General features: G+C 45.8%; 1 protein-coding gene across 1 annotated transcript in view; it reads right to left on the reverse strand.

The window, feature by feature from the left end:
- Nucleotides 1-2,711: 2,711 nt before the first annotated feature.
- Nucleotides 2,712-21,226, reverse strand: part of LOC115530779 (protocadherin-15) — a 227,544-nt gene continuing 209,029 nt past the window's right edge. The window contains exons 36-40 of the mRNA XM_030339520.1: nucleotides 11,542-11,563; nucleotides 11,098-11,136; nucleotides 10,754-10,827; nucleotides 7,163-7,292; nucleotides 2,712-3,914 (exon numbers count right to left, since the gene is read on the reverse strand). Of these exons, the coding sequence (XP_030195380.1) occupies nucleotides 3,183-3,914; nucleotides 7,163-7,292; nucleotides 10,754-10,827; nucleotides 11,098-11,136; nucleotides 11,542-11,563 (997 nt within the window). The 3' untranslated portion in view covers nucleotides 2,712-3,182. The remainder of the gene's footprint in view (nucleotides 3,915-7,162; nucleotides 7,293-10,753; nucleotides 10,828-11,097; nucleotides 11,137-11,541; nucleotides 11,564-21,226) is intronic.

Consider the following 21,226-nt stretch of genomic DNA (forward strand, 5'->3'; position numbering starts at 1 on the left):
ATAAAACAAATCAAACCAAGGTTTAGTCTCACCAAAGTGAACCCATTCCGTTTAATCACTAAATGTGTCCCACCTGATTGTGTTTACCTGCTCGATTTAAGCAATGCAGCTCAGGGCTCACTAACTTTTGCACACAAGCAAATAATTGTTGTATTTGAATTTTTAACTACACAATTCTGGAGATTTCTTTTTTGATTACTGATAAACCTACACCTGTTATTTAATGTAAAACATACTGGTATTGTTAAAATGATTAATAATGGTTAAATAAAATCCAATTAGGCTCAAGAGGTAATACTTTCTAGCTGCACTGTAAGTCAACAACAGCTTATTTTAGTTATGTATCATGTTCATAAGAACCCATATTTGCCAGTTGTGTTTTGAATGTATTTATTTACAATCGTGTTAATTTTAAGAGGCACTATTACTGATTACTTTTTGTGAAAGTTACATCACTAATTTGGATTTATTGTTAAATGCAAGACAAAGAAAGGCAGTACAAGAAGCCATGACATTTAGTAGTTCACTTTGGTAAATACAGAAAAAAGTGTTGTTCTTTCCTTGTTCAGCTAAAATCCGTTTTATTTTGAAGTTTCAATGTGAACGACAATGTACAATTATTTGCTGTGTCAAATATCCTTCCACAATTAAGTAAAAAATTGATTATTTTTGCATTGCAGTCACATGTTGTTTTTTTCAGTGTAGAATTCTATCCTTTTTTACACCTCACGCATCACACATATCAAAAACCTATCTCATATACAAAGCTTGGATATCAATAAGTTAATGTTGCAGCTGAAATTTTCTCCACATCATAAGACATGATGTGATACTATCTTTTAAGCACAGTAAATGTGCTTAAAAGTTTTTGTACCCAGAAGTGCTTGCCTATCTACTAGTAGAAAGGCCTGTGTAAAATGCGAAGTCTGAACTGAAGCTGGATAGCTGGTTTTAGTATAGTACTGGTGCACCGGGCCTGTCCCAGTGGTGTCAGGACGTAGTGTGGTGGCCAGGCATCGATAGGTAAATCAAGACCCTGGTCAAGGACTGCAATGCTTGCCTCCTTATCGGAAAGACCCGGCCCCAGCCCCACCCCCACCCAGGTGAGAAGGGTCAATCTGCAGGCTTGGGCGTTTCCGTCATGACACAAGAACGCCTGTGTTTAAATATGCTACAGTGGTCATTTGTTTAGCCAATTCATGTTAAACAATGAGGGTTTTGATTGACCCGACCCGGCCCGCCGATATTTCCCACCACTATCCTTGAGCCGTGTCGGGCCAGGCCTTTGATCAAGCGTTTGTGTTTTTTTTTGTTAGTCCGGTAGTCCGGTAACTTGTCAACCCCAGCGTCTTCGGTTGCTAAGCGACGTCAACGTCTTTGGCGGACTATTTCAATGATGAACACTACGATCAACACTAACGAATAAATTGTAAAAAACACACACCATGTGAAGTTATTTTCATGGTTTTTGAGTAGTACACTTTGACATTTTAATCCAGTTCAGCGAGAAAGGCGACGAAGAATAAGAAGGGGGCGTTCCAGTCTGCGTAAACGGGAACCTCCACCACACAAGAACGCCCATTTGTGCCAAAAAAGACAGGGCCACTTTTTGGTCCCAGTCCAGCCCTGGTTCACATGGTGTCCAATAGTGCTAAGGACCTTATGAGACCGTTTGGCTCAGAATGTGGAAGCTTTTTGCTCTGATATCTATTATGATATAGAGAAGTCACCTAAAAAGTAGGAGATTTTTGCACAGTTTCAAAGTTTACTCCATCTCCTCCCCCAAGAGCTTGATAATGCCCATCAGTAACAGATTCATTCAAATGCTGGAGGTATTCAACAGGGTGAATGAACTCCTGTATGTGCTCGTGCTGCACTATACTACCATGCGCTGGATCCAAAAAGTATTTAAAATAAATGGGGCATATTTTGCAGAAAAAATAATGTCTCTTTGTTCATGCCCTTAAGTCAATGGTTAGGCTACTAATCAATTCCTAGTTTACGTTGGAGTATTAATTGCCGCCTACTGACCTTTCTTGGTATGGCTGTAGTATCTGTAGTCTCAGTATGTTATACAAAGAATAAGTACATGTGTAAATGACTAGTTAAGGCCCGGATCCCAAGAGCTCTGGTGTTCTACACAAAGATGCTACTATATTAGACTTATATTGGGTTTGTTCATCTCATGTCTGAATGTTGTCCAGTTATTTCCACAAAATTCACCAGAATCTATCATTAAAGGGTCTATTTATAAAAATGTTCATCCTGGGGAGCATACCCCTGGATCCCGCTTGACAATTATGTTGATCAGGGCATATATCTTGGCTTAGGGGCCTGCTAACCTCCCAGGGAAAAAAGTTCAGGCTCAGGATTTTTTTCTACCTCCACCCCTTTGATGATCTATGTTCAGACCCTGTTATGTTGCTATATTACTAAATTTTCCTAAAAACATACTATAACAATACACTTTAATTTCTTCATCAGAGGCCTCATACAACAACATTTGAAAGGTCAAAAAATCTTTTTTTCTAAGCCTTGGTCTAACAGGGCTAAACTTTCTCATTAATTGAATTTTTGGATGGTGCACATGAAAAATAAAATTGATTATCTCCCTCTGAAAAGCATCTTTACAAATAATAATTTAACCAACTTTGCGAATAGGTAACATGTGATTAATATACCATCAGTAAATTCTGGACAACAGATTATTCAGGTTTTATTATGTTTTTATTTTTTTATTAAGGTTGCATTTTGATTTGTATTTAAAACTGTAACAATTTGATGTCAAATGTTGACAACAGCAGTAGATGAGTTGCAACACTGTAAATTAAACATGTTTTTCCAGTCCGGTTAAGGGTTCACGGCTGGCCTCTTGTGGTCGATAAAGTTACTCAGGTCGACATATAGCAAAGTAGAAATATAGAGTCATCTCAATGCGGTTCAGTGGTTTCCCCAAATTATGAAAACACAGGTAATCATCTGATCATTTCACAGATGTCTTGGCGCTGGGTGCATTTCAAGTGTCAATGCAGCTTGGACGATGTTTTATCTTAAAATGTAAAAACTGTTTCAATCATTTTCACTTGATGCAGAACTAAATGTGTTCCTTCAGTTCTACTAAACGACCGTAGATTACACCAGAAACGTCTTGTCAAAAGCAGACCTGCGTCCAGGTCAGTCGGTCAGAGCTTGGTCATGGGGATGTGCAGGTTGTTCCATGGACCCATCCACAGCTCCTCCTCGTCCGACTGCGTTCTGTCACTCAGACACTCCGTTAGCTCTCTGGCCGTCGCTCTGCCAATGTCCACCTCTGACTCTCTCTCCTCCCTCTCCTCCCCCACCTCCTCCGATCCCGCTGTCTCCTCGCCGCCCTCCCCCTCCTTTGCTCTTGAGGCCTCTGGAATGTTCTCTGTCGACCCCGGGGACACATGAGAAGGTCCCACGTTTAACGTCTTCTCTTCGTCATTTGAGAACGAGGTGGTGGCGGTTGCAGGGGCGGCCATTTCGGAGTTGGGCCCCCGGAAGCTGCTGCGCCCCTCGTCGCTGACCTCCTCCGCAGCGGCGGCTATTATGTGGTTGTTGAGGGGAATGCGTTCCTCTAGCGTGGCGGCCATTTTCTCCAGCTTGCGGAAGTGTTTGGCCAGCCTGGAGCTGAGGACAGGAGAGCTGAGCAGGTTGTTGTTGGTGGGGGTGGTGTGCGCTTGAACCGGCGCCACACCCGACCCCGCGCGACGGGTGCGGACGATGGAGCCGTTTTGCGCCACGTAGACGCTGCCATTGTTGTTGGCGTGGCTTTTGACGGACGACGCGAGGCGGTTGGGGCGCTGGGGCTCCGGGGCGCTCTCCTCGCCGGTGGAGCTGGTCTCGTACTCCCGGTCCATCACCAGCTTGACACGGCGCGTCCTACTGCCGTACTGGGGGGACACACACGCGCGTGCGCAAACACACACACACACACACACGCATGCACGCACGCACACACACACACATACACACATTAGAATTAGAATAGAGTCTAAACGACTTTATCTGTCATTTAAATGTATTGCACACAAAAGCATACAGACAGAGAAACTGGTTTTAAAATGAAGGCGGAACTTAAAAACCAAGCAAGGTCACAGAGTGAAGATAGTGCCGACATGAACAAAAGAGGAATGAGAATCTCCACACTGGAAATCCAAAAATACCCGAAAGGTTTTCTTCAGAGACCAATGAAGGCCAAAAGACCATCTCTCTCCATGGCCAGATGGGTTAGAAGATACAGAGGGAGATAGTCAATCCCAGCATGCTTATCAGAGGCATAAGAGGCGGGGAATAAAAAACCAGAAAGAGGAAGAGTAAAAGTTTGAAACCGACACAGTAACTCCTTGAGGACAAAGAGTCAGCGAAGAGTACGCCAAACACAGGCAGGAAAGAGGTAAATAAAGGTTAATTCCACTCAGGTAATCACGGCAAACTCCAGCCAGGGCTGTTTGTTGGGGAAGATCTTACTGTCTCTGCAGATCATCTAATCCCCAAGATCACAACCTCATCTCCCTCCATCCATGCCATCGTTCTCTGTGTGTACACTGTCCTCTTCCTCCTCCTCCTCATCGTCCTCTGTGATTGGCGATAGGATTTCGTTCATGATGTCAATCACGCCAAAGCTGTCCTCTGATTGGCAGATGTGTCTGTCAGAGGACCGCCTCCTCGAGGACGATGATGTCGATGAGGATGACAAAGATCGACTCGACTTGGCGAGTCGGGACCCCTTGCTGGGCTTCTCTTCGTCTCCCAACTCCTCATCCTCTCCCTCTTCTTCTATTCTTCTGTGCAAAGTCGAGGACGAGGAAGAGTGCCGGGAGGTTTTAGGCCTTGATCGCCGGAAACCATCAGTGCTTTTGTGAGTCCTCCCTCTCTTCTCAACAGCTCGCCTGGAGCCGGACTTCTCCGTCCCGCCACTCGAAGCCTCGCCCTCACCCTCGTCTTCCCCTCCACCTCCTCCTCCACCTCCTCCTCTCCCTTCTGAATCTGATCCCCCAACCGAATCCTCCCCCTCCTCCCCCCTCCTGGGGTCTCGCTCCCCCTCCCTCCCTCCTCCGTCGGACCCCGTCTCCTCCCCAGCCGTCCCCGTCGACCCCGACTCCGTCCCGGACTCCGTCCCGGACTCGGTACCATACTCCGTCCCGGTCCTGGAGCTCAGCTCTGCGTCCGAGTCGGCCCACTCTGAGGCAGACGTCTGGCTGCCCCTCTCCCACTGAGAGTCAGGTGACCGGGCCCCCCCGGGGCCCCTGCGCTCTCCGGCCCCCCCGGGGCCCCTGCGCTCCCTGGACCCCCGGGACACCTGCGCCGAGACGCTGAGATCCCCGATGGAGTCGGACCTCCTCCTCCTCCTCCCACTGCTGCGGTCCTCCCCCTCCCCTCCGCCCCCCGCCCTGAGGGGCCCGGGGAGCCGGAGGAGCCGGTGGTAGAGGGAGGCCAGGCTGGAGTCGGGGCCGAGCTGCTGTCTGCTGGGGGCCGGTGCTCGTGCGTCCTGGGACCCCTTGAAGTAGCCCTCGTCGAGGAACGCCGGGCCGTCCGCCATGACCTCTCCCCCTACGACTCCCCTCCCCCACCCCTCCCCCCCTCGGTTGCTCATCGCTATGGCCTCGATTCTCCTCATGGTCTCCGCCTCTCTGCCCCTCCACCTCTCCCGGCCTCTCCCCTCTCCTTCCCCTGCCACTATCTCTCTGGCCTCCCTCCTCTCCCTCCCTCCACCTCCACCTCCTCCTGCCCATCCGTTGCTGTCCGTCCATCGAGGTTCTCCCCCGTTCATTCCGACTCCTCCTCCCTTTCTCCCCCTCCCCACTGTCCCCTCTCCTCCGGCCCACCCATTGCTCTCGTTCCACCGAGGTTCTCCTCCTTTTGTTCTTTCTCCTCCCCCTCCTCCTCCTCTCCCTACTTGCCCCTCTCCTCCGGCCCACCCATTGCTTTCCTTCCATCGCGGTTCTCCTCCTTGCGATCTCTCTCCTCCTTCTCCCCTCCCTCTGACTCCTTCCATCCCAGCTTCCCCCTCCCACCCTCTGCCTCCCACTCCCTCTCTCCCTCCACGCCTCTCCCCTCCTGCCCGTCCATTGCTGCCCTTCCATCGAGGATCTGCTTGCAACCTCTCTCCTCTTCCTCCTTCTCCTCCTCTACCTCTGACTCCTTCCATCCCTCCTTCCACCGCCCACCCTCTCCCTTCTCCACCTTCTCTCCCTCCTCCCCCATCGCCTCCTCCTCCCCCCCCCTCTCCCCCTGCCCGTCCATTGCTGTCCTTCCATCGAGGTTCTCCCCCTCCTCCTCTACCTCTGCCTCCTTCAATCCCTCCTGCGCCCTCCCACCCTCTACCCCCTGCTCCTTCTCTCCTCCCATCCCCCTCTGGCCTCCCCCCGCCCGCCTCCTCCAGAGGCCCCACCTTGGCCTTGCTCCAGGGGGGTTGCAGGGCCGGGGGCGGCCCCGTCTTCTTACCCCTAGAGGGGAACAGTGTGCTCAGCTTCAGGGCAGCCATCACCCGGGAAAATGCTGCTGCTGCTGCCCCTGTAGGGGCCGCTCCGGGGCTCTGGGCCCCAGAGTGGACCTCCCCGTTGGTCTGGCTCTGCTCCACTGCCTGAGAGGGGCCCCGTTCGGGCCCCAGGGGCCCCGCTGTGGTAGTGGAGGGGGGACGAGAAGTAAAAGGTGGAGGAGGAGGAGGAGCCAGGGAGTTTGTCGGCTTTGGGGCTATCTTCCCCGCCCTGAGTGGTCTTCTGCCGCCGTGCCCCCGTGGCGCCTATTGGCATGCCGATATTGTTGTTGCACGAAAAAAAGACAACGTTGTTTTCCGGGGGAGTTTTGTCAAAGAAAATGGTCGAACAAATATGATGGAACAAAAAACAAACATGAGGAATGAACAAGAAAACAAACCAAATCCATCTCATCTCATCTGATCTCATGTTGACTGATTTAACCCCACAATGTAACCCCAAATTGATTTGACTTTATCTGATGTGATGGCATAACATTGTATCCATTGTAGTTTCATTTGATTTGACATTACGTAATCTTGCTTAATTGCATTTTATCAGCGCGTTTAGTTCCTTAAAATACATCAATTATAAAAAGTCATTCAAATTTCCAGTGACTTCTACTCCTGATGTTCATGTTAACGTGGGACCCCCTCACACACCTCGGTCTCAGAGTCCTGGGGGCTGTAGTAGAAGCTGCCGTCGTCGTCGACGACCACCTCACCATACTCGTCATAGAGACCCGCGGGGGAGATCAACTTCCTGCGGCTGCCGTACTGAGGGAGCTCATAGCTGGAGAGAGAGAGAGAGAGAGAGAGAGAGAGAGAGAGAGAGAGAGAGAGAGAGAGAGAGAGAGAGAGAGAGAGAGAAATAAAATTGTAGTATTTTATTTAATTATATTATAATTGGATAACAATGTCGCACTGTTGCGTTTAAATATTAATAAAGCAAAATAAAGTAGTAAAACCGGTGCTTAGTGCAAAGATGGTCTGTCTGCATGGCAGGATAAAATACGTTTATAAAAGCTCTTTATCAAGGATTAGTGTTCTGTGTCTTTTTTTGTGTATCGCTTCTCCAACTCTCTCACTTTGAGGTATGTTATGCTTTCGGTTGACAATAAACAAGGAAAAGCCTTGACCGTTTCAATTGTTTCTTTTATCGGGAGTGATAAAGTGAAAAGATGGAGAGAACTGCAAAAGGAGAGATACCAACAGGCCCTTGAGTGAAATGTATACGAGCCTCCTGCTTTGGTCCAGAGCTGCTGATGCAGTCCATATTAACCTTCCCTTTAAATCAGGCAGGGCTGCTTTTATGGGGCCTTCTGATTGGAATGGTCACCTTTACTCTGCTCTTACTCTTTCACTCTGTTTCTAACCCAGCACTAGAGGGCAGTCATGTATTATGAAGTCTTCCTAAGTTACTCATGTCACAATGTCACTATTCCGGCACCCATCACCAGATAGCTAAACACTCTAACTCGATTGAAGTAACGCTAGGTCGCTTCAATGACGAGGCAGCATAAAGTCCATTGTCAACGTGCACTTGTATGTCCATTAATTGAAGGTCTGGCGTTTCCTGTGCCCGTTTTCAGGCAGATGGAGCCAAATGAAAAGAGAGATCTTGTACCTAGCTGACTTTCCAGGAAAGCGGTTGCTAACCTCTGAACTAAAAAAGGGACTGACAACATGTGACTTTAAACACCCAATGAGAACGCAAACATCTTAATTAACAGGAGTAGGATACGTTCTACCTACTGGCCTACAGGAGGCTCTAGAACACTTCAACAGAAAGAATGCATGTACTATTACAATCACCATGAACAGGACTCGCGAATTGACTTACCATATTTAGATAAGAAAAATCATGTAGCAAAGACAAATGATAAAGAGTAAAACGTCTCTTAATTATTCCCAACTGAATGAGATACGTCATGTCAGAATTATCTTTTGAGATCAACCATAAAGAGTATCTAAACACTCTAGCCACTCCCACTACAGCATTAATCCCATGGATCAGCCAATCACATACCAAGCCTAAAAATGACATATTGTCATTATTTCTATACAATCTGTCTTTGTCTTGGCAATGACTACAATCCACAAAATAAACGGAGATGCCGGTTGTCATGTGCAGAACTAACGCTGACGGTACTGAGTGAATGGCAGCCCTTTTGATTGGTCAGCCACAGTACTGTGTAAACTGTTCCATTTGTTACTTTCGTCTCTTTAGCGGGCGGAGGGCCTGGATCTTTGCATTAAAGAGAAGCTGAAGCCATGTGTTGTCTCAAACAAGAATGGCTGTCCCCGTATATTGTGTTAATTGTGTTAATCGGCCCTGGAAGTGCATTTAGAACCAAATTGGATGAGCAAAAAAAACAACGAAAAAGAAAAATACGTTACGTTCATGTATAAACCCTTTGAAATCATTAAGATTTAACCTACATTAATCATAATAGAAAAACTGTTTCTCCACCCTGTGTGAATTAATCAGAACGAGAGACCAGTTTCCCACCAGTATGGAAATTTATCAGAAACAAAATTATACCCCAATTTCGGCCCCCCTGTGTGAGTTAATCTGAATCAGGATTTAACAGCCGTGCCCTGTCCTGTCCCAATAGCCAGACAGGAGTTTGTTAGCATCATTCTGAGCCACCAACATCTGGCCTATTGTCTCACATCCCGCCAGCTATGTGATTAGCTTCCACTGCAGCAAGAGACAAATGTGTTTATGTGTGTGTGGTGTGTGTGTGTGTGTGTACGTGTTTGTGTGTGTTCATTAAAAGAGAGGGATGGTAATCAAGTGAGTGAGAGATATACTAAATAAGTTGTAAGAGATTAATATGTGTGTGTGTGTGTGTGTGTGTGTGTGTGTGTGTCTGTGTGTGTGTGTGTGTGTGTGTGTGTGTGTGTGTGCGTTCTTCCCAGGAGTCTGAAGCCAAAATGATAAAAATTGCACAATCCATCACAGATGGCTGACACACACACACACACACACACACACACACACACACACACACACACACACACACACACACACACACACACACAAAAAACCACACACAGATGGGAGCAATGTTGCTGTCGAGGCGCATTTTATAACATCTCTGGTTAACAATTGTGTGTGTTGGCATCTGTTTGTTTTTCGCTGTGTGCATAATTCCGCACACACACACACACACACACACACACACACACACAGACACACACACACACACACACACACACACACACACACACACACACACACACACACAGGTTATGCAGTGACACACACGGTTCAGGTAAGTGTGTCAGAACGTGTGTGAGTGTGTGAGTGCTCTTCTAGGGTTTCGGGGCTGACAGCGTTGTGCATCAGAGGAGACAAGACGCTTCTCGTTGAGTCCTCACGAGACTTTGAAACACTGCCTTTCCTCCCCTGGGGGTCGACTGTATCTCACTCAACAGCAGTTACTCTTATTGCTCTATCTGGATTGGACAATACAGCACATTTTAAAAATAGCAAATTAAAAAATTATAAATATGTCATTTACGACGCAAAGAAATGCGAATCAGAAACTTGACATTGGTCGGAGTTTGGGTGGAGCCTCTCAAGGGGAAACGGAGTGAACCTGTATTAAAGAGGTGATATCATGCCACCAGGTGTAGGTGTGATTAGCCATTTCAAGACGTTTGAAAACCTGCCATTACCTGGGCCCTAGTAAAATCCCCAGTGGGCATGTCCACCTAGATGTATGCTGGATAGATCAGCCCACCAGCCTACCCGGTGTACTGTGGCAAATGTTGCTGATCTATCCAGCCAGTGATGTCACTAAGGCACAGGGAAAGTCCGGTTTTCAAGCATCTTGTAACGGTTAATCCCACTCACACCTGGTGGCATGATATCACCCCTTTAAAGTGAACCACCGATCCGACAGATGAGCACTTGACATTGAAATGTCAGCTAGCTAATGAGCTTTGATTCCTTATTGTAGGGAGACAGAGAACAGGCTGGGTATATGAACTGCAAGCCATTGTTCAGCATTTGATCTTGATCTTAACCAGAGATTCATTGAATTTAGACATGTTTAAGTTTTTAGATTCTGATTAAGGTCAGGAGATAACATACATACATGATATAATCTGCCTTTCAAAATCGTCTACACACACACACACACACACACACACACACACACACACACACACACACACACACACACACACACACACACACACACACACACACACACACACACACACACACACACACACACCAACCCGTGCTCATAGTTGTAGTATTCTTGTGCGTAGTAGTCTTGCCCGGGATCGATCCCTGACTCCATAGACAGCTCCTGCACAGGTTGATAAAGACATAGTTAGCAGGACTTACACACTTACACAAACACAAAAACACACACATGCACACCAACACCCTCAGACCACTGACCACCCCACTGAGTTGACGGTATACACAGAGACCCACACAGATATGCAGAGACCCACCGTACACAAACAAATACAACAGACAGAAATATAGTTAGAGAGACAGGTAGATAGAGTAAAACATGGCTGCTAAAAGAAAGAGAGAGAGATTGAGAGGGATAGAGAGAAGGAGTGTATACCTCTGGTCGAAGAAGAGACGGTCGGAGGAGTTGTTGTGTCTGTCATGAAGGAGACGAAGGAAGAAAGGATGGACGGAGAGAAGGGAAGGACCATTTGAAAAGGTAGGAAGATCATTCAAAGAAGGTTGAGATAAAGGACAAATAAAAGGCAGTTTGTCCACCCAGTGATCTCTAGATGGCTGCCACCACCGTGGCATTAATGAGTGAATGGGTAATGAGTGTATGAATGGTGGTCTGAAAGGCATTTAGTGCTGCTACTGGCCACAGATAAGACAAGCGCTATATAAATGCATTGCCACTTCATCTCATGCACTGTGACGACTCTCTTCTCCATCTCAACCCGAGATAGAAAAGACAAGAGAGATGTAGAGGGGACATCTACGGTAAAGAGAGCCATGCTACACAGTGTGTGGACGTGAGGACCGTTTGGTACATTGCACCTACCTCTTGTTGGCCATATCCTCGCCTGCATGGTAGAGAGACATAGAGAGAGACATGAGAATATATCCAGCATGGACATATGAGAGAGAGAATGAGATAACGGGAGAAATGGGAGATGGAGACACAACTATAATGTTTAATTTAGGATTATATTGGAATTGGATAAAAAGGTCATTGCACACTGCAGGATATTAATAAAGTAAGTAAGTAGATTGAAGGAAAGTAGTACCAACGGTCCAAGATGCAAAGTGGGGGACAAAGAGGTAAGGAATAACACTGGTATAGATGAATAGAGAGAGACAGTGCTTTGGAGAGTTAGAGACAAGGAGGAGAGATAGGGGGGTTTAGGGAGTGAGAGAAACATAAAGAGGGGCTGAGTTAACTCAGACCCATATCCAACGTTTACAAATCATAGGACAAGTAAAAAAATAATCAACTAAAGTAACAAATCATAGGATTCAAATGTTGAATGAAACACCAGATATTTATCTTCACTCAGTGCCTGAAGAAGCATCCTATTTATATGTAATATATACATTTATGATTCTATTAAAAACCATTCACCCATAGGAGAACACATTACATTCAGAGTAGTTTAAATAAATAGCATTTCAGCAAGGAAACATTTGGGATCTATATTAACGGTTAGGTTACATAGTAACAGGAACATATAGGGCCCTATTTTAACGGTCTGAAACGCAAGTGAGAAGCGCCAAGCGCCAAGCTTTGTAGGCGGTTCTATGGCGACGTCGCTATTTTTCCGCCACGAAAAATTACTCTTTCGCCCGGCGCAAATCTAAAAAGGGTTGGTCTGAAGTAGCCTAATTACCCGTAGGTGTGGTTTGGGCGTAACGATGTTTGTTAAATTATAGAGCAAAGATACCCCTAGTGGAAACGAGGAAAATGTTACATTATTCATTGTTATTAGTTGTATAGGCAAGGATACAATTCATTGAAAATCTGGAAAATCATAAAAAGAAAATCAATTTTCAAGGAATAAGATGAATATCTAATATGAACAAATTCATGAATTCATCCTCAATTCACCATGGGATCAAAACATGCCGTTTACTATGGATTTACATTTAGCTGTTCCTCAGTTGTATCAATGTATTGTCTTATTTATTCTGTTTTGTATGAGTAAATAAAATCTCATCAATCATATGACTGTCCAAGTTCTTCATTTTCAGTTAATAGAAAATACTGTCTTAATATCTAACTTTAACAATGCCAATCCTTACTTTAACATATGTGAAAATAAAAATATGCATTCATCACTGCTTTTAGACGTGTTTCCAATGGCTTTGTGAGAGAACAGGCTCCGTTCAATGAAATCAAAGCCAAAACTGATTGAGCACCGTTTATAAACAACACTTCCGGGTGCTGTCCGTTGGCTTGTGTCGATACGTCAAGTGTCGATACGTCATCAGTAAGCGCAGGACCCCGAGCCGATCTGGCAGCCGAACACATATGGTACTCACACCGGCACATTGCTGGGCCCTTGGGCCGTTCTATTACTAAAAATCAACATTTGATTGGCTGATTACAAACGTCAGTCAAATTTATTATCCAATGGGAGGTTGCAGCTTCAGCGAAAGGCTAGCAATACTTTCAGTGCTGGCCCCGCCGGTCCATCTAACCCAGCTGTGACGCTCAGCCTTACAAAAAATTAGGAATTATGTTGTGTTGAAAAAAATATGGAATTAAGATGCGTTCAAACACAAATTAATATTTGAAAAAGAAAAATATATATATATTATTTGGATTTTGACAGGCCCAGCAGAGAAGGCCCTGCTGGCCCTGACGGCCCATCACTGATCATATCGCACACAACAACTGGATCATGTTTACAGCAGCATACGTGGTGCCTACGGGGCCGCACCCCGCCCCCACTTCGGGCACTCAGACCACATCTCTTTGTTCCTGTATCCTGCACACAGACAAAGGCTGAAACAGACAAACCTTGTGACTAAACAAGTCAAACTCTGGACACCAGACACTGAGAGCATCCTGCAGGACTGTTTTGCTCAGACAGACTGGGATCTGTTTAAAGCTGCAGCCACACTGGAGGACTCTTCTGTCAGCATACAGGACTATGCTGAGTATGTGAGTGGGTATATTAGCACTTGTGTTGACAACATCGTGCCCACCATACAAGTCAAGAGGTTTCCCAACCAGAAGCCCTGGATTAACAGTCAGGTACGCTAAATGCTGCGTGCATTTAAATCAGGCAATGAGACGGAGTACAAAGCTGCGAAGTATGCTCTGGAAAAAGCCATCAGAGCAGCCAAAAGGCAGTACAGAGTGAAGCTGGATGGCTTCTATTCCACTGCTGACTCCGGGCGGATGTGGCAAGGCCTACAGCACATCACTGACTACAGGACCACCACCAGCACCATCAGCTCCACAGACAGCTTGCCGGATGAGCTCAACACCTTCTACACCCGCTTCGAGACCTCCAGCCCCACCACAGAGAGGAGGCCCTCACACCCCAGGAGCACCCTCCCCCTCTCCCCCCCACCAACCGTCTCATCAGGACAGGTACACAGAGTCCTTAGGAACATCAACCCTCGCAAGGCAGCCGGACCAGATAACATCCCTGGGCGAGCTCTCAGAGTATGCGCCAACGAGCTGGCTGATGTTCTCACATCCATTTTCAACCTTTCCATCAGCCATTGCACAGTTCCCTCCTGTTTCAAGACCACAACCATCATCCCTGTTCCAAAGAAGAGCCCACCAAGCTGCCTGAATGACTACAGACCAATAGCACTCACTCCAATCATTATGAAGTGCTTTGAGAGAGTGGTGCTGACCCACATTCAGAGCAGCATACCAGACACCCTGGACCCCCTGCAATATGCCTACCGGCCCAACAGGTCCACCTCTGATGCTGTCCCTGCTGTTCTCCACTATTCCCTCTCCCATCTGGAAAATAAAGACTCCTACATGAGGACGCTCTTTGTGGATTACAGCTCTGGCTTCAATACAGTCATCCCCCACAAACTCACCGACAAACTGTCTACACTAGGTCTGCACCCCACCATCTGTGACCGGCTCCAGGACTTTCTGACTGGCAGGCCCAAATCTGTCAGGATTGGAAATAGGACTTCAGCCAGCATCATCACAAACATTGCCACGCCACAGGGCTGCGTGCTCAGCCCCATCCTCTACACCCTGTTCACTCATGACTGTGTCGCCTCCCACATAGACAACACCATCCTGAAGTTTGCGGACGACACCGCAGTGATAGGACGCATCACGGGCGGGGACGAAGCGGCCTACAGGAGGGAGGTGGCCAGTCTGGTGTCATGGTGTGAGGACAATAACTTCACCCTCAACAAGGACAAGACCAAGGAGATGATTATCGGACTTGAGGAAGAAAATAAGTCCTCATCGGCCACTGTTTATCGGGGAGCTTGAAGTAGAGAGGGTGAGCAGCTTCAAGTACCTCGGCGTCCACATCAGCGACGACCTCACTTGGACACTCAACACCACACAGCCGGTTAAGAAATCCCAACAGCGTCTGTACTTCCTGAGGAGGCTGAGGAAGTTTGGCATGTCGCCTGAGATCCTCAGAAACTTCTAGAGCTGCATTGTTGAGAGCATCTTGACCGGCTGTATCACCGTCTGGTACGGCAGCACTTCCGCTTTGGACCGCAGACGACTGCAGAGAGTGGTAAAGACTGCAGAGAAGATCATCAGAACCCCACTGCCCTCTCTGCAGAGCATCTACCACGCAGAGTCCACAGGAGAGCTGCTTCCATACTCAAGGACCCCACCCACCCCCAGCATGGACTGTTTACACTTCTACCCTCACGACGGAGGTACAGAAGTATGAAGTCCAAAACATCAAGACTAAAGAACTCTTTCTTCCCCACTGCCCTCAGACTCCTTAACAACAGATAGGAGTCTGTTGTTAAGGAGTATTCTACCTCAGGACTGCCGCAGCTGTTTACATTATGCTCACGCACTTTGGCTTTGCACCATTCTGTTTTATTTATTTATTTATTTTAACTTAACTTAAATGTATTATTTCTTCTATCTATCTTGTAAAAAACATTGGCATTCAGTCTGTGGAAACAAAAGAATTTCATTGCACAACCGTCTCATTTGTGCATATGACAATAAACACTTTGAATTGAATTGAATTGAACTGCATCTGTGGCGGTGCCGCGACCCACTTCAAAAAGTGGACTTGTTAGTCAAGCAGGAACTTTCAAAAATGTTCTTTCTAAATGAAGCCAACTGATTGTGGATTATCAGTTCCATTTGAAATCTGCCACCTGTGCTGGCACTGCTGGATGTGTTCTTTCTTGCGTGAAGTCTGATTATTTGCTCCATGTAATCCATTTCATCATGCAGATGTCCTTCAATAAGCCAATAAAAAGAGAGCCTTCCTTACTACCTCTTCACACATTTCCAGACACAGCTCAATAGAGAGTGAAAGAGTCCAGCAATGTTCTTGCGCTGCGTTCTCCTGTGTGGCCTGCACTCCCTCGCCCTGGCAGGTCCACTTACCAAGCCTGCAACTAGGGCTGTCACTTTTTTTTCGAAGTTCGAATATTTGTTCGAAGGTGGGGTGAAAAGTTTGAATTCGAAGTGTAATTCTCCATTCGAACTGTGTGTGCTTTCCGTCTCATAAGAACTTCAGACCATTTGAAGTAGTCTTTTTTCGATCCAGCAGAGGGCGCGCTAACATTTTACCTGTTCCGACCCTCTTGGCCTGGCTATCTGTATCGAATGTTGAATCAACATTCGATACATAGGCCAAGAGGGCTTTGAAACAAAACGTAACTGAAGAGAACGCGAACCGAGATACGGCTATTAAAAAACTGCTATTAAAAATGGAGAATTGCGAGGAGTACAATGCTGAGCGGACCATAACGACACCATCACATTTAAAAAGCAGCGTATGGAAGCATTTTGGCTTTTACACCATGGGTGGAAAAGTCACAAACAAAGACAAGGCCGTTTGTCGTCTTTGTAAAAGAGAGCTGTCATACTTATCGACAACATCAAATTTGCGCACTCATCTGCTAGCTTACCACCGAAATGTAGCAGCAGAGGAACAACTGCCGAGCGGAGCAGCACAGAGTGTACAGCCGCGCGTGACAGCATTCTATTCGGCTCACTCAGCAGGCCCCTTACCTGACGGCCGTAACAAGGCCATCGCCCGTAACAAGGCCATCGCCGGTAAAATCGTTTATATAGGCTGTGTGTGCCATGGACGACATGCGCTCCGCATATTGCGCTCCGAGCAGTTATTGTTAATGTGTAAAAGACAGCTGCACTTGTGTGTCGGAGCTTCCTCTTGTTGTGTTTACAAATGTGTTATCAAAGATGTGTTTTTATCCTGTGCTATTATGAATTCAGTAGGTATATATGATTTCCACAAGAAATAAAAAGAGCAACATAAAAAATCAAGACTGTTGTCGTGTTCTATGGGGGGGGGGGGGGGTCGAATGCATTCGAATGTATTCGAATTAATTACGGACGTTCGAAATTCGTTTGAATTTCAGTTTTTGGAAAAAGTGACAGCCCTACCTTCAACTGACTCCAATGTGAAGATTGAGCGCGGCTCCTGTCCGTCCTTCTGGAATGAATTTGACACAAACTGCTACAAATATATTGGTAGACAATTGACCTGGGTCAAAGCTGAGCGCCACTGCCAATCTTTGGACGCACACCTGGTCTCCATCCATAGCTCCGAAGAAGTGCAATTCATTACCGCGTTGGTAGAGAACTATGACCCGACCAAAAGGGCATCGCTGGATAGGATTCAGTGATGTGCATGAAGAAGGCTTCTGGATGTGGAGCGATGGGTCCCCAAGTGACTTTGCTTTTTGGTACCAGAACGAGCCAAACAACCACTCTGGAACTGAACATTGTGCCATTAATACATTTTGGGCGCAGAAGGGTTGGAATGATGAGCAGTGCTACTTGACTTATTCTTCTGTTTGTAAACTTCGTAAAACCTGTCCATAGGGTCTATGACGGTTTATTTGACCAATAAAAATAAAAATATGGCCAATCAAAGAACTGTATCTTTCATGTTTGATTTACCGAGGTTTCTTTACAAACATGAGGTGGATTAAACTGAATGTTTTTCGATTTTCATTAATTGTTTATAATATTGTTATACCATTTATTTTGAACATTATTTATCTTTGACAGTGGGGCTTAAAATAGATTACTATTACTAAGGTAGTATTTTAGCCGTCGGAAATGTTAATTCCCTTATGTGAATGAGGAGTAGAAAGTCAGCACTTCGTGTTGATTACGCTTCGGTCTGCATTTGCATGTCATAGAGTGGCACCCTAAAATCAGCCTGTTGCCTTTTGTTCACTGAATGGTTCAAACATATTTAAATGTTGGCACTGCTTTGCAGAGTCATTCAAGGTGAACACTAAATTATAGGACTTATCATAACCCAAAAAGTACACATCAAACAATAAATTACAAAACATGACTGTGACATGAAAATGGGAGACCACACTATAGCTAAAGGTTCAATGATAAATATGTTTATTTTAACATTGATAGAATAAAGACAGTACTGTAAAAAGAAAAGGTGTAGTGCAAAGTATTGCAAGGAGTGATCAAACCAAAAGGTGTAAAACGCGACGTGTGGAAAGAGTAGCCAGCAGAGTAACCACCAGGTACACGGGAGCAGCGAGACAAAGAGACCCGGCGTCTATTAGCCCAGATCTTCTAATAGGGTAGAAGATCCCTGCACCAATGGCACACCAATGGCACATGCTCGGCGGATGGAGAAACATCAGGACAGAACAAAGGTCCTGGGCTCCACCAGGCATCAGACAAGTGGTGCTACTGGGAATGACCAGCAGGGTCTTAACACATACAACAGCGTTTTCTGATTACAGTTTAATTCATTTTTTCCAACCTACCAGCTCTCGTTGTGAAGACTAGTCACCGCTCCATTCGTTTCAATGGGAATCGGGACATTAAGTGTACATATTTTTCATTTGAAATTCGTCCCAGCCTTTATACCACAGATACTCTAAGGCAGGGCTATTCAATTACAAATTCAGTTGGGCCAGATTTTCCAAACAAGAAATTCAGTTGGGCCAGACATTTTCAGCAGCAAGTAATGACACATTTTGGACCAACACAAATGAATGTATTGAAATGCACAAACGTTTTATTAACTGTCATATCTGAAAAATTACATTAATACATCTTTGGTGAATCTGACCTAGGCAAAACTCTGCCAACAATATTAGGCCTATCAAAAGCCAGTTTCCTTTTTGAAACAAAATAAAATAAATATTTGTCATATCTGACCAATAAGCAAAACACAAGGTGCATTGAAAACAAAATATTGCACATTTATCAGATTTTTCCTTATTTAAATAAATAAAATAAACATTTGGGTCACATATTAAAACAAGCATATCCCCACTGGGATCAATATGCCAAAGTGCATGAAAAAAACAGAACCAGGCATATTAAAGCTTGGTAAACAAACCCAAAACAAGAAATAAATAAGTAGCTTAACACACATGAATACTTTGTTACTCACTTAGTTACACATCCTTTTGTTGCTATGTATGCAACCGTTTCACTGCTGAGTTCTCAGTGGGAGAAGTGACATCTTTTGTTCTGAATGAGATCACTGATTCTGGGCTCATAAGATGTCAATGCAATTCAAAGGCATTCGTGAAGTGTACTGTCAGACAGTGAGCAACGAGAGCTGCTTTTAATTGAGTTCATATGTGAGAAGCTTGATTCACATGTGTATGTTGAGCCAAACATACTTAGCACGTGGACTGCTGCTCTCTTGACGTTAGGGAACTGATGTGGGTTGACATCAGCCCAAAACCTGGCAGGCCCGTTGGTGAGCAGCTCCGGTGCCATGGTTAAGGATGACCGCATGTCCACAAGTTCGAGAATGAATTTCCCCTCGTCAATGGGAACGGCCAACTCCTTTGCTTTGGCGGATAAAGCCCCTTCTATTGCGACAGTGAACGGGTCTCTGGCAAAACACATCACCTCTGTTGGCAAAGCGGGTCCATCCAATCGATCAGCAAAGTTTTCTTTTAACCTCACAACGAAATCCGTCATTACAGCGGTAATGCGTGCCGGGGATGAGATGCATTTGCAGAGCGTCGGAAAATGCAACATTCGGCCTGTGCTCAAGTCGGTCCCGAAAAGATCCAGTTTGACTTGGAATGCGCACATCTGTTCCACCAGTTCAATGACAGTTTTGTCTCTGCCTTGTAGTCCCACATTTAAGTCATTCAGGTGTTTGAATATGTCACTGAGAAAGCAGACATCGCCAATGAAGTTGTCATCCAGCATTCGGTTCAAGTGTGTTTCGGCTTTTTTATGCTTGCTGCTGCCAAGGAAGGCTGTGATTTCCCCTCTTAGATCACAGAAACGCTCGAGCGCTTTGCCTTTGGACAGCCACCTGACGTCGTTGTGCAAAAGCAGGTCATGGTGCTCAGCAGACATTTCTGACAGCAGCATGCGGAATAAGCGGTGTTGGAGGCTTGATGTGGAGTGGATAAAATTAATTGTTGCCATCACGCTGTCCATTGTTGACTTGAGCTCTCCGCTTAGTTTTGCGCACAATACCGTCTGATGTACAATGCAGTATAGGGATATCATTTGAGGTGCAACAGCGGACCAACGTGAAGCCAAACCATTAACTTTTCCCGTCATGGATGGAGCCCCATCCGTTACAAGCATGCCCACACGTCTCATATCAAGGCCATTGCCTTCAAAAAAAGTTTAAATCTTCTCAAAGAGTACCTCGCTTGTTGCGTGTCCTTTTAACGGCAGTAAGCTGAGCAGTTCTTCTCTGAAGCATTTGCTGTCAAGAAAACGGATATATATGCACAGTTGGGCGGTGTCCGTCTTATCTGTGGACTCATCTACTGCTATAGACATGACATCAGCTTTCTTCAGGCTTTCTAAAAGCGTTTCTAACACATCAGTAGCAAGAAGTTGAACCCTGCGAATATTTGAGGTGTCTGACAGGGGTACGTTTTTAATGGCAGAGGTCACGCTTGTTTTTACTTTGTCCTCCTTTATAACCTCATTCACGCCGGCCAGCATGCACTCTTTGAAGGTTGCAGAGTCTGTAAATGGCCTTTTATTTTTTGCCAAGATCCATGACACACGAAGGGAAGCAGCTGTAGCTCTCTCTTGGGCCGTGCATGTCCGCATCATAGTAGCACAGCTCCGGTTGTAAGATGCCAGCAAACTCTGAATCTTTGCAGCCCTATCCTGAGATCCCTCGGGAAAGCTTGAGCGGAATTTTGAGTGTTTATCAATGTGGTGTCTCCGCACATTGTAATCTTTAAGTACCGCAACACATTCATTACAAATTAATCACATCGGTTTGGCGTTTGGATTCGGCGGCAAAATGAATAAATACTTGTCAGTCCAGGCAGAGTTAAACCGACGGTTTTCAGTGTCCACTTGGCGTTTTTGAGTTGACAAAGCCATGTTGGATCAGATTAGACGACTCGCCTTCAATCACTTTCTTGACAGACCATGGACATTTAAACACAACGCGCGTAATTGAGGGTTGAATGATGCTAGGTTCCTGTTGCTAGGTTGCGCTGAGTGTTGAATTCATGGTTGGAACTACTGTAGGAATTTCTGAAGACAAGGCTCGATTTTATTGGGGATCGCGACGGTCCATATACTTTCAACATTT

The sequence above is a fragment of the Gadus morhua genome, chromosome 18 (assembly GCF_902167405.1).
Source record: "Gadus morhua chromosome 18, gadMor3.0, whole genome shotgun sequence".
NCBI lineage: Eukaryota > Metazoa > Chordata > Actinopteri > Gadiformes > Gadidae > Gadus > Gadus morhua.